The sequence below is a fragment of the Cyanistes caeruleus genome, chromosome 3, assembly GCF_971803275.1.
Source record: "Cyanistes caeruleus chromosome 3, bCyaCae1.hap1.1, whole genome shotgun sequence".
In the NCBI taxonomy this organism is placed as follows: Eukaryota; Metazoa; Chordata; class Aves; order Passeriformes; family Paridae; genus Cyanistes; species Cyanistes caeruleus.
The window spans coordinates 40,051,473-40,066,290 of NC_141703.1; the positions used below are offsets into that span (position 1 = coordinate 40,051,473).

The 14,818-nt window shown below is 37.6% G+C and overlaps 1 protein-coding gene across 1 annotated transcript in view; it reads right to left on the bottom strand.

Moving 5' to 3' along the window:
* Nucleotides 1-515: 515 nt before the first annotated feature.
* RAP2A (RAP2A, member of RAS oncogene family) overlaps nt 516-14,818 on the bottom strand; it is a 30,969-nt gene continuing 16,666 nt past the window's right edge. The window contains exon 2 of the mRNA XM_086880850.1: nt 516-4,560. Coding sequence (XP_086736976.1) covers nt 4,323-4,560 — 238 coding nt within the window. The 3' untranslated portion in view covers nt 516-4,322. The remainder of the gene's footprint in view (nt 4,561-14,818) is intronic.

Genomic DNA, 14,818 nt, shown 5'->3' on the forward strand with positions numbered 1-14,818 from the left:
CTGATATAACAAACAATCCTTCTTTAACCCTTTGCAGTCTCAGTGCTATAAGAGTAGTTCTGCATATTAACTACATCATATATTGAACAAGTTTTTATTTGGTCATTTTTTATATATGGAATATTTTATTATATATGTACAATAAGCACTATTCTCTTGCCATAGCAAGAGCTGTATCTTACCAAATACTGAGTATTACTGATTGTTGTCAGTGTGTATCCCACTAAGAAAAGTGAAGAGAAAAACTCACTCCATCGCTATTGTTCTTTATCAAGATTGGAGTTTAGATCACAACATCCATGCATCCATGCATTCATCTGTCCATTCATCCAAAATAAATTATATTATTTTTATTTATTGCTATTTAATTTGTACCAGAAGAGCATTTTGGTAGAAAATACTTAGCTGAACTGAATATAGCTGATAGTGTTGTTTCAAATTACTGGGCACTCTCATCAGCTCTGGACGAAGGTGTTGATCAAATTAAAGGGAAAATACAGAAAATGCAACAGAGATTTCATTAAATAAATTTATTTGTTAAAATAATTTAACTCCAAATACAACTGCTGAGTTTGCATTGAGTTCTATGTACAATTCTTGTTTTATTTGAAACATCAAGGTTTAAACAACTGACATTGTTACAAAACAAACTGTTGCCCCATTTTAAATTGCCAGTTGTATTAGAGCTCAACAATTAACTGTGAAATACATTAATTCACCCCTAGGAAACTCCAAATCAACAGCGTTAAATCTGACTCCAGAACCCACTTCAGTCTTTCTTCAAACCCTGATCAAGAATTAACAGATGCACAACAATGCAGATAAAAGCCTCCTGCAGTTGTCAAACATTTGCATTTGTTGTGGAGTTTCACAATTAAAGCCTAACCAGTGCTTTGATGGCACACTGGTAAAAAAAAAAATAAAAAATTAAAAACAAACATGCACAAAACCCCCCAACCAAATGGCTGACATCTTTAGGTAACATTCTATACAGGAAAGCAAATACCAGTAGTTTTCCCACAGAAAAGTAATGGCAACTGTAGCACTGGGGTTAGGGAGAGGCTAGAATCAGAACAGAAAATGTCACCAAATTTCTTTTTTTGATGCTCTGAAGGGGTGGGCAGGGGGATGGGCACAACAGAAGAATCCCAAACAAAATCCAATGCAAGTCATATTTAACACTCTTGATCTGATTCTGGTTGGTTTGCTTTGAATTGTTTTTTGTGTATTTTTAAGGGAAAGAGGAAACAGTTGCTCTCACTATCATAGCTTAAAAGAATAAAAGTTGCAACTTTTTTCTTAAAAAAAACCAACAAAACTGGAGAAATGCTGTCTTTGTAGAAAAGTACAAGGCTCTACAAGAACAGCCAAAGGAAAAGTGGGTCTTTGGAACAAATCATAATATTTTAAGGCATGTTATAAGAAACTTTCAAATACTATAATTGGTAATCCTATCAGGGTACAAATGAAACAGTGACCCAAGACCAGTGATTCCTGCAGGGTGGCCATGCAGCCGCCGTGTGGCTCACCCACCTCCCTTTCTGCTACCCCTATAACTTGAAAAATCTGTCGAGTGCAACTGTCATTGATTCAAGCTCCACTATCTTCACATTAGTGGAAATACAAATAGTGCATAACTACTTCCTCAGAACTATACAATGAAAAACGACACTTACACTTTGCCCCCTCAGCCAAGTTGCATGGTAGCTTACATATGGCCTATGCTCTTGAAAATGTGAATGTAATGAAGAAACAAAAGTGGGAGATATTTTAATATTTTCTGTTAAAAAATTAATGTGCAATTTTTCCTATATTTAAAGCCCATCTGCTTTATATTATGAACTTCATATTAGGCTGTTCATACTCTACTTCATGCCATTTTCTTGGTTGATGAACAATCTGTGAGGTAAGATTTTTAACATCTCTGTAAATAACCTCACATAACATGCACTTCCAACTCAGTTTGAAACTTGGCTTTGGTTTGTTTTCTGGGGTTTGTTTTTTGTAGTTTTTCTTTTTTGAGTGCTTGCGCAGTGGATCGCGCACTGACAAGCTGTTTTACGGATGGATTGTGCTGCTTGATTAACCGTTTCCCAATCTAGATATGTGAAACCCTGAAATATTGTTAATCCAACATCTCACATCTTGTTTAAGCATGGCAGCTGACACAATGGGCAGGCAGGGGGTGGTAAGAGAACATTCATACCATCTAGTTTAGGCATGTGAGTCGTGTGACTTGGAGGACTAAAGTTAAAAGCCTAAGTTTGCTATACAGTCAATGGAAAGAGGTAGGTGCCTCTAGGAGGGCGATTCAGAGCACCCAAAATGGGCATTCAGATGCCAGAAATAAACAGTGTGCCTATCTCCCTAAGAGAACAAAGTACAGTAACAAAAGCTCTGCAAAGTAGATGGGAAATGGGCTACATTTACTTTCTAGTAAGGCTTAATGTTCTGTGACATCTAATGCCCTTTGTCACACTGGTTGTGGAAAGGTCTTGAAAGATTAAGGGCAGAGTTGGCCAGTTCTCTTCTGTGAATATGATTTTCTTTAGTTATCATCCAGTGAACTATAATTCAAAATGTTAAGGATATTTATGTTATGGAAATCTGCAAAGTGTTTTCTACTCCAGTGTCCTTTGTGGCAGATGAGAGCGCTTTTAGGAAGTTCTGCAGATGGAGGCAAAACTCTCGAACCTAACTCCAATTACAGCATTTCTAAGGGCCATATACACACACACATACACACTCAACATACACACACACACAGCCCAGCACCCCTATTTTCACTCATTTAAACACAAGGAACTACACTGTTACTGCACAAGATTTAAAAACTAATAAACGCATGGTGTTATTTAGACCACAGGCTCAGTGACTGTATTTTTATGGCCAATTTTACCTATAAAAGATCCAGCTCAAGACAATCTCTCCAGCATTTAAAATCTAAACATTGCGATTGAAAACTTTTCTATACTTTGATTGTAAGACTTTGAAATAGGTATTTCTGTGCCATTAGTCATGCAAATGATAAATACTTCACTGCTATGAAACTAGCAAGTCAGAGCTCGAGCATCCTTTCCAAATAAAATATTTGCTCCCACCATTAAACACTCCAATAATTGGGGCAACCTTTGAGTAGTGTGTCAGGCAATTAAAGAGCCATGTCCACACTCACCTAAGGAATTACAACCGTAACTATTTCACCTCTGAACCAAATGATTTCACATGGTTATTCAATTTAAGTTTTCAACATTAAAGCTATCAAATAGCAAACTGGATTTTCAAAGGTTAGTTTGGGATCACACCAGAGAATGTAGCCCTTAAAGGCAAGAAGAACTGTCGTCTTTAACAAACTTAAAAATGCAGGATGTTCATACTGTCCCACGAGGTTTCTGCAGAAGGGAACATATGGATGAAACATGGCTTAATTTTCCTTACAAGATGGTACTAGTTAATCTATTAAAGTGTTCCTTGTTAGTAAGGCTCAGCAATTTTTTTTTTTCATCACAGTTGCTTCCTCCTGGTTCAGTAAAGTGAAAATAAAGATGCTTCCTGCTTTGTAAACAGAGGGTTTGTTTGGCTTTCTGTAGACCAAAACCTGAAGCGATCCTCCATTTTTGAGCAGCAAAATGAAAGATTTAAAACATTCCAATGCCAGACTGTTCACCCGTCACTTGTTTCCAGATCTTGCCTCTCATTTCACACACTGATTCAATGTTTTGTATTTCAATATGTGGGATAAAGTGTAGAAATAATAGCATTGATTTTGAAAAGAATCCAAACTATATGGGTCTCTGGTAGCCTTTTCCTCCAACACTGTCAGAAGTTCTGGTGAAATCAACATAACTGACTGAACAAACTCAGCCGCATGTGATAGTGCCCATTCTGAAGCGTGGTAACCAGACACCAAAAGACTTGGCTCTCCTTTTTGTGGTTATGCTTGTCATGAAAGGTCTTCAGAGATATCCTCTCCACTGCTTTCATCTCCCGTTTCCAAAAGGATTCTGTCCTCTTCGGAAATAGTTGCTGTTGTTGCTGCCTGACGTGACAACACACGTACGTTCGACTGGAACGACCCTGTAGATCAACTGACTGTGCCATAAAATTGCAGGTGCTCAAAGGGAAAAAACGGGTGAGATGTGGTCATTCAACCCAATTATATTCAGAGTCAGTGATTGACTTCCAATGCTCAGCTCTGAGTTAATGTTGCTACTTCACTACAGATGTATTTCAAGTGACCCACAAACCAGGAAGTGAAGTAGACAGTTTTACCACCTTACAAAATTTCTGCAAATTAAGTCCAGGTTAGGTCATTTTTAATGCTATTGTATATTACATGCAGAACAGCATGGATCATCTTTGTCTGGCTGTGCTGCATAGTTCATTTGTCTAACAATTTCCGCAAAGAGCTCATCCACCATTGTTTTACTTTTAGCAGAGGTCTCCATAAAGGGGCAGCCCCATTCTTCAGCTAAGGCTCTGCCTTCACTCAGTGATACTTCTCTCTCACTTTCCAGGTCCACTTTATTACCAACCAGAATTACAGGCACCTTCTCATACCTACAGTTTAAAAACAAAAACAACAATTATATTTAAAAAAATGGAAATATTCTTAGAGTAAAAAAAAAAAAGAAAAAAATCTATTTGCAAACAGTACAGACCAACAGGAAAGAGACATTTGAATGATCTTAAAATTTTACATTTGAAAAAAATGTGTATTTCACATCCTAGTAATTTGTTGTACATCTTGTTCCCCTCAGAGTTTTCAGAATTCTACAAAAATCTTCCTCCTCTGAATTTTCCTTCCCTCTAGGATATATGCCAGGAATACTTTCATACTACAAAAATGAGGAATATAATACTATTTTCTCTGTTTGCTATCTCCATGTGTAAGAACCCTCCCTTCAACACTACATCCTCCTACTCCCTGAACAGGCATTTTGTGTCTCCTGCTTGGGGTAACGGTGCAACACTCCCTTTCAAGAGTACACTTATCTGTGGTCAATACACACAGAACTCTCTGAATAGCAATAAATGAGACAAAACCAAAGGGCCAGATAATTAATTCCAAATTTCAGGACATGTAGTCAGCTTCAAGTACTGCATACACACAGAAGAACTGTTACATAAAAACACATATTAGATAATACAGAATGCCTATGTCTCCCTTGCAGTATTCACATCGTTAGGCCAGTTAAACAAGTTGAAGAGACAAATAAAAAATCACAGTTAAGTTCCAGGCAATACTACCACAGTTCTCTTCAAAATCAACTTGGACAGCACAACAGATCATATAGCTGTGAAGGAATTTGTTACTTTGCCCCTCCTTGTGAAGGGATTCTTGCCAAATTTTTTACAAAATGGAAATGCTTGCCGTTTTTTTTTTTTCCATCCTCACATTCATAAACCTTTCTTCAGACATCAAACTAAGTGTTTCATCAGGTTTTAAATTTACATATTTGCCATAGAAAAGAAAAGAGAGAAGAAAACACTGGGCCTATTTCCAAAATACTCTTACACAGGTTTTTTTCCACAAAAGCAACTAGGACTGAGAGAAAAAACAGTTCTGACTTTTTAGCACTTAAAACAGACCTAAGAGGAACAAGATGGTACCTTCTTAACTTAAGCCTTATTTTCTCCTTTATATTATCCTAGTAGTATTGCTTTGAGTCAAATCACTGGAGTAAGACTGAATTGTGGACAGACAAAAGATGCAGCTGACACCTGCAGCAGTTGAAGACAACACCCTCCCTAAGCCACCTATTACACCTTCTTCATCCCTCCCACTCTTCCCCTCTGCCTGCCAGGCAAGGCAGCAGAGCAGTGCTGGTGCATCTGCCTCATCTGGTTGAGGGAAACAGCCTGTTTCCCTGTCTGTAACCACTCTGCACTAGAGCAGGTAACCTGTGTGTTCCTGCTGCCTCTGCTGCAGGGACAGTGGGCTCCCCCACAGTCCGAAAGGATAAAAGGCCAATAATGTCTCAAATACATCAGCAAATCTTACATCACCAGACTAGTATAAAAAATTTGTCCAAATATGTCCTAAGATGTAGCTGAAATGCTAAACTTTGTTATGCCTCTCTGTTTACTAAGGGAATGTCATTTAATCCACAGTCCAAGGCTGTCATCAATAATTGTAGAGAATTCCCCTCACTTTTACCATTTCTCCTGCCTTCATTTACCATCTGAAGAGACATAATCCATGTCTTACTCCGTGGATATACACTGTTTAGCACAATGATATCTTTGGAACCCTTGCAAGAGCTAAGCTGCCATTAATTAAGTACCAAAATACACACAAGCATCTTGAAATCTGTCCTCCTGCATTTAAACACAGGATAGCATAGTCTTTAATTACATAAGATGGATGGCATTCAACAGATAAGAAGAAATATTGAATTGCATGTGTCCTATTGTATTTGCTATACAGCATTAAAAAAATCCTTCCATGGAAACAGAATCAGGTACCCCTTCACTGCACTTCTTGATTTCTGAGGGGCCCAAACTTCCCCTCACTCTCCCCATTGGCTTACCCTCTGGTAAAACTGAGAAATTCCAAGCAGGTGCTTGAGAAGTGCCCAGTGAAGAAACAGATGAGCCAGAATTACAGGACCACCTCTCTGAGTTTTGTGAGATCACTTCAATTTGTTGAGAAACATATAAGAAAATGCATACACACTTGTTAAAGGCTTATAGTCAGTTCCACTGAAAAGTTCAAGTGCTTAAAAGGTTTAGGAACCCTAGAAAATCTGGGCAACTAAATAACTGACAGTCTGTATGCTATGAGTACTCAGCACCTGGGAAATGGAGCAGTGGAAACCCTGATGTTTTGTACTGAAGAACAGAAAGAACTGATGAGCTGACAGAAAAGATGTGAAAAGCCTAATTTAATTTATTTGCACAGGACCATGTAGGAATTATTAGGTGGAACAGATAGAAGCAATTTTCTGTATTGCTTTTCCTGTTGCATTTATCCGATTCACTACCTACCATCACCACCTAAAATGAGATCCTACAGTCAATAGCCTTATTCACCTTATAACTCAGATTCACCCAATAACTGATAACTTTACAATACTGAAATGTGTTAGAAAGTGTTTCTGCAAAGCTCTCATTATGTCTTCTTACCAGAAATAAAGTTGCTCCTGTGGAATACATCCCTGTACTACCTAGATTTTCAGTAGTTAACTTTACAGAAAAAATACATTTTGTGTATATATATACATATTCTGTGTGACATATTTTAGATTTTTATATATACTTATGCCTGTCCATAATAAATACACACAATTCATATCTTTCTACATAGAAAGGTCAGTGTCTACTACCTAGAATACAGCAAATAATGGAAAAACAGTCCATGGATACTGAGCAGAAGACTGGCTCTAGTGTGAGCTGGACTTACGAGCTCCAGCTCAGTATCAGTCCTGCCAAATTCAAGCTAAGTAGAGGGAGTTAGACCAGACTTCTGTGTATCATATTCCCCAAGCACCATGAGGATGATGAACTGTTTGTCTTCATTCAGAGTCCTAAGGGTCTCTGCACTTTCCGGTTTTTGAGTTCTGGCAACACTGTGGAAAATCTAGCTCTTGACTAAATCAATCTCTACAAGCTCTGCAAGTTCAAGCTAGCTCTGCACCCTTTACCTCTCAACACTGCCAGAATTTCCTGTCTCCCTTAGTATCCCAGGCAATTTTTTTCTGATGAGTATAGGGGAGATCTCTGGCTCAATACTCTCCTTACTACAGCTGCTGATCTCACTGGAGGCAACTTCTGTCTGCATCTGGAGACTCCACTTGATACTCAGAGCCATGACCACTCAGATGGTGTATGTTAGCACAGGACCACCAAGGGAAAGCCAGTTACTCAGATGTGGGGGAATTATATGATTCTAATAAAATTTGAAGGGAAGAAGAACATCTCTTCCTCACAGGCTTTTCACCCTGTTGAATTTCAATGGCCCAAGAGAAAAATAGGTTCCTAACAAAGGAAAAGACAAATAAACAAAAAGAGATCCGCTTTGCAATGTCCAAGCAGCAATGCAGAACCCTTACGTACAACCACAAAAATCAAACTTAGGAATTCACAAATCCTTCCTCTAGTAGGATCTATCTTACTCACAACTACTTTTAGCAGAGCAAAAGAGGCTAAAACCCCATCACCTATACTGAAGCTCTGAATCCAGGCTGCTTTTCCCACCACAGGATCTGAGAGAGAGCAGCTCAGCCCACAGTGGGAGCTGGGCAGAAGTTTCGCCTTTTGCTGCAGCCCATCTGCCCCTGCCTGTCCCCGTAGCAATGGAAAAGTGGCACAGTTCTGCTCATTTCTGGAGCAGGAAAATCCAATTTTCTCAGTATGGCTGAAAAGCTTTGAGCAGCATTGATCATTCCTAATGAAAAGCACGAGGGCCACCTGAAAATAAGAATTGCTGCCACTTTTGTCAGTATCAAAGCAGCACAGTATGTATTCTAGGGCAAATATAGCAGACCCTGTAAGAAACACTCTCAAATGGAGCAAGGGAAGGCTTGACTTTTTAAGACCTCTTCAGGAACAAATTTTTGCAAGACCAATTACATGTGTTTGCAGAACATGATTAAAGAACAAGGCACTTCACCCTGTTTTAATGATCTCACTATCTTTAGCTCCACTATGACAGATACTGAGCAGCGGCAACTCTTGAAGAGATAACAGGACTGCAGTCATTTATAGCCCTATGAAAGACACCGGTGCAGAGTCAAATGCCATCATATCTAGGGTTTCCACTACTGCCAAGGTACAGTCATTGCGCCATAAAAGACATTCAGAATGTATTTCCCAGTTCTAGATAAATTCAGTACTAAAACCCACCCTGTTACCCATCTTTAATGAACACCTGGGACCAATAGTTCACAATAAATCTCCATTTTCATGAGGATGGACACCACAGCCACATGAAATCAATAAATACACAAACTTCAAATGTTTTATGTGGCTCAGTTATACACCATTGACCACACAACCTTATATGTCACACGGCAATAAATATTTCTGTATTTTATCTTACCTCACAAGGCACACACATCATCCACATTTCTGTTTAGATTACAATGTACACTTTGAATAAGAGCTTAAAACATTTAGAAAGCTTCAAGGTGAATGGTATGAGAATGATCTTCAGAGACTTTTTCCTCCCAGCTTTTCTACCTCCAATCATACCCAGAAAAACATAGGCAGTACCTGACTTCTTTTACAAGGTACTTCTCAGATTTCTGGGTAGAATTGTCATTGGATAAAGATAAAACAAAGACAATGTGCAGTGAAAATATAATAAAAATGAAGATTGAAACAGCAAGAATCAAAAAAATAACCACACCAAAAAACCCCAAATAAGGCTAATAAAATGATCTGATTCCCTTAGACAGTGATAGAGATTGCCCAGAACCCCTACACTCTGTGTGTATGTGTGGGTGAGTTGTACTTGTCAGGAGACAAAAAGGTACAAACAGGTTCCTGTTTTCCCGTTTCACATTCTGGAAGTGGTGTCTCTTTTCTAGGATTTTTTTCCTGTGCTTCATATCAGACCCAAATATTTTCAACCAAATCATTCTGTGGAATAAAAACAAACCAAGAGAACACCATATATTCCTGAAAACTATTTTTTATAACAAGTTTAAGGCTTGCTCAAGTTTTTGGAAAGATGCACAATTACAGCTTTATAAAATAAAACTGGGACCACTGAAGTACAAAACATATCTATACAGAATAACTGAAACTAATAATCAAAAGGAGTCTCCAGTACTAAATCACCTTTATTACCTTTTACAAACAGAGCATCTTTCTCACTTTTTTAAAAATGCATTTCTGGCAGTTTTGATAGAATTTCAAAAATTTAATTTAAGGGATGAAGATATTAGTGTTGAAAATTATGGAAATAATAGCAAAATGTCAATAAAAAAATAAGTATTCTTCATTTAGACTTACAAAAAATTTGTGATATGAATCCTGCCAAAATACACAGCAAAATAATTATGGGTAATATGAAATAAAGTATCAAAAATGACAGTTAAATCTATTAGGTTATTTACAAATTCACACTAAATATAACTAAACATCCTTTTGTAATGTAACTTGCAAACTTTGCCTGCCTTCAGTAAAATCTGTCGTAACTTGAACAAGCAGTTTGCTCATCTAGAGGAAGAACATATTCCAAGTGTAACTATAAAGAATTTTTCTAATCCTTTTCACATAATTATTTGGATATTTAATGCAGAATCCTTGATAGTTAAAACTCATTTCAGCTATGGAGGATAAGGAAAGGCACGGTGTTCACTAGCCTGATTCTGAACCTCTCAAACACCAGGATGAGAGGAAGCGAGAAAACCATCTTAACCATTTATTGAAGCTATCAATTCTTGAACCAAAGCAGCAGGAAATATATATATATATATATGTGTGTGTGTGTGCACACACATATATATAATATATATACACATACTTCTGAAGGTATTACTACCTTAAGACACTGGAGACATCTCGCTTTTTCCAAACCCTTACTCCTTGTATTTTGGTAGCTTCAAACACTGCAACTATTAGGGGGTCATTGGGCAAAATTATGTTTCCATGGACTCCTGCAAACAGACACCAATGAAGAGGTGTCAATACCTGTATACATGTGTCAGAGAGATACTCAAATCTAAGGTAGGTTTCTGCAAAGTTTGAGCATTTTCCCTCTAATGGAAATGATTACAGCTTCTCAGGCAAAACCACACAGAACAGCTGTAAAACTCCCACGATTCTGGTGCAAACAAGTCATTCCAGTTTACTAATTAATTGCATTTAATATTCAGTTTTGTAAGCTATATTGTGTAATGATTTAATTTCTTAAGCAACAACTCCCAACTAAAAAAATAGTCTTAAAATAATTTTTATAAATGAGTGGATGTTAAAGAGTTTATTGCAAGTCCCACTGCAATTAGGTGGCTGAGTCATGAATCAGTTTGCTATAAAGAACAGTGTATGCCCTAATTGCAGGACTGGGATCTAATATTTTTTTCTAGGCTTTGACATGAACTCCTTACATAGCCTTTGGGAAAACAAACTCTTCAGATGGATAGATTAAGGTATATAAAGTCATGATAATTGTACTTACTCACAGGACAGCAAATTAAATAATAATTGCAAAACAACTTGTGAGGATAATATTAGAATAATAAATAACACCACACCATATCACTTTTGAGGAGGCTTCAGAAACTTTGTTCTTGTATATGAAACTTTCTGGAAATAATCCCCTCATCTTAAATAAAATACTTTAAAGCCAGTTCAGTTCTGTGGGTGTTAGAGCCGGATTCACTTGCCAGTTTGGCTCACCATCGATGCTGCGCTTGTAGGAAATTAGAGGAAATAGTTCCAAGCAAAAGCCCAAGAAACAACAACCAATCACAGTATACACAAGCACTATAAATACCTTCTTCCCAACTCTCACAATAAGCACTTTTCAATCAAAGCACTTGCACACATTACTCCTAGGCAGCTTACAGCTGAGACCTTCCAAGGGACAAGAACCATGGATTGTACAGCCCAACACACATACTCAAAGGCCATGTAGTAAACATAGATTCCCTTGCTGCAACAGATATAATGATGATACACATCATCTCTGTATGAAGGACACCAAAGATCTTTCCAGGTCATTTGCATTCACTTCAGAGAAAAATTCTTATCTACAGAGGATTTTCTGCATCTGAGATTTCATAGGAGAACTAGAATAACAAACTCTTTCCATGTTTTCAGCCTGCTTCTGCAAGTCACTACAGATAGAGCCTACCTTCAGCTCTCCCTCCAGCTTTTTAAGATAAAATGTCAAGAACATCTGAAAATTCAAAGGTCAATCAATGTGTCTTAAGGGTTCTCTAGTCGCTAAAGTAAGTCCTAAAAAAAAATCCCTGATCATTAAGATGTATGGGAGACATCTTCTCATTAAGCTTGCAGAACTCCATGAATGTTTGAACTATGTCCCATGACACTCTCTGCTCCCCTCGAAGTAAGGCTCTGGCACAAGTGAAGGAAAACAGCTTTCTGAGTGCTGGGGATGACAAGGAGCCAATGACACAAGTAGCTTCAGTTCTCATCTACTGCCATTTCAGATGCTCAAAAAAACTTCACAAACAAAAGGTTATTTTTCACCTTAAAAAGGACACTTCTCCCTAGTATCTATCATTAAAATTCATAGCTAACACTGAAGTCTATTATCAAGACTGAAAAGACTCTAAGGGATAGATAAAACCTACCTTCTTAGCAGCAGGTTTGCTGGGAGCATATCCAAACAAGATTTTAATCCTTGAGTTCCCTCTCTACGCCAATCAAAATCCTCATCTTACACAACCGAGCATCAGCATCATCTTGTTGAAATCCTGAAATGCTTGGCACATTTAGCAACTCAGAAACGCTGGAATTTTCAAATGGGTGTTTTCTCTTCCTTGGTTTAGCTTAAGAAGCAATAACCACAAGTAAATACAAGACAAATGTTTTACCTGACTTTTTCCATTGTGACTAATTCCCTTGTTTCTAAAAGCAACAAGAAAATCTGACCTACAAATCTGAGATTCTCACAGCTGCACCAATTTAATCTAGCTCCTGTCTCTCTACTCAGTTCATGCTGAAAGAAGTCTACTTGTCAAGAAAACTACTAAAACTACTAACAGATAAGAGGCATGTTACAATTCCTTAAATACAAAAAGGTTCTTGCTCAAAAAATTTCCAGACAATAAAGCTGAGCACCTAATTTTAAAAAAAATTACTGCTACTAGCTGTACGAATAGCTCAACATCCTGAAAATTAGGCCTCACATTTCAATATTTAAGCTTTGCATCCATAATTGAAAATTATTCTTAATAACCACATTAGTTTTCTTACCTTGAATATTTTTAAGCCATATCCATGCTAATATACTGATGTTTATTCCAATACAATGAGCATGACTGGATATGTCAAGGTTTTCAGTACCTACCAGATGTGCAACATATAGAAGATTCCAATTTTAGAGACCACTATCTATCTTTTATGTGTATTCTGAAGTCTTGAAAAAAAGACATTTCTTTTAAATGACCACTTTTTCAGATACAACCACTTATAATTAAGTTTTATCCTTTGATGTCTTAGAGCAAAAACATTAAGCATCAAGCAAGAGGAATGCTGACACATGATTTAAGAGATATGGGTCCAGTTTCACACGCTGTTCCAGATTTCCTGTGCAATTTCTAGCAAGTCCCTTGAACTCTGTACCTCTGCTCTCCATCCAAAGGACAGAGTTGTCAGCTTTAGCCTCTATTGCCTATGGCATATAAACACTTCTGAGGCCTTCCATCCTCAGTGATGGAGGCAATCTGAACATCTTGAAGGATGCAGTAGCAGTTTTGCTTGCTCTTCAAGTGAAAAAGCACCCTGCATCCCAGCTATTCTCAGCAGTAAGCTATGTAGCACCACAAAAATTTGGGATTTCTTCACAAGTATTTAGAACATTAGGGCAGATTCTGTGCCAACATCAAACCTGTCAGCAGAAAGAATAAAGCTGGCGGATTAGGTGTGCCTTGAAGCAAGAACACCAGCTTTGGGGACAAAGCCAAGGTTGTTACCTCACTTCAACACCACTGGCTTGAGCTGAAACTGCAAAGACTCACAATATCTTAAAACATATGTTGACATCGAGGGATTTCTCCTCTTCCTTGCTCCTCTGTACAAAACTCTAGAAAGTCATAAAACCTGCCTATTCTGGTGATGTGGGACTGAATATGTCTCTTTACAAAGGCAATTAAATATGCAGATACCTATTAAAAGTGATGTGAGCCTCTTGCACATCATACAAATCTATGGATTCCAATTGTTTTATAGTTAAAACTATTACATTTCTGTGTTCAAACAACAGTGACCCTAAAATGCACTACTATCTATCAATCAAATACATGCTTTATCAGAAGAAATTTCTCTCAGAAGTTTATCTTGATGTGCAAATGTTTAGATAAACTACTGTAATATTTTAGAATATACTGTAAACTCCCTGTACAAGCAAGCACTGACAAAGGTGAGGGAGGAGAAACAAAGTGACCAAAGAGATCTGTACCAATTCAGATGTAACAAAGTTTATGCCTGTGGCTTGGCTAAAAAAAAAAAAAAAAAATCCTTACAATAAAATACTGTTAATAATCCTTTTGGAAAAGCTGAAACATTGTATCAAGCAGAGTCTGTAAAGTAATTTATGAGTATAATGGTAGGTCTAGTTTCTTACAGAGTCTATCAATGCTGTTATCTAAAGCTCTAGTTTTTCCTTCTGCCTACAACTTTTCCCCTCACCATTCTGCAGTGCATAATTAGGATTAAGCATGTGCCAGTTGCTTCCATAACTACAGCAGTGACAGTGTGTCTTTCCCACCAACAATTCTGACAGAACTTAATCATTATTTAGATTTCTAATTTGTTCCAGATGTTGATCTGGGCAGGAAGGGACCTTGGGAAGTCTCCAACCCCCTGCTCAGAGCAAGGTCAGCCAGGAAACCTCAACCAGCTTCCTCAGGGCCATGCACAGTTCAGTCTTGAAAACTTCCAAGGACAGGCCTTCCATGATCTCTTTGGGAATTTGTCCTAATGTTTAATTTAGTTTAACTGTGCTGCAGAATTCAAAACTTACTGGCAGGTAATGGAGGAAGATGAGACAAGCAGACAACTGAGTCACATAATGCTTGTTTACACAGAAAATGGGCTGAGAAACAAATGACAAAGTTATATAAATATTTATAGCTATTCATTTATGTAAAGGAAGTGATAATCACACCTACAGGCCTCA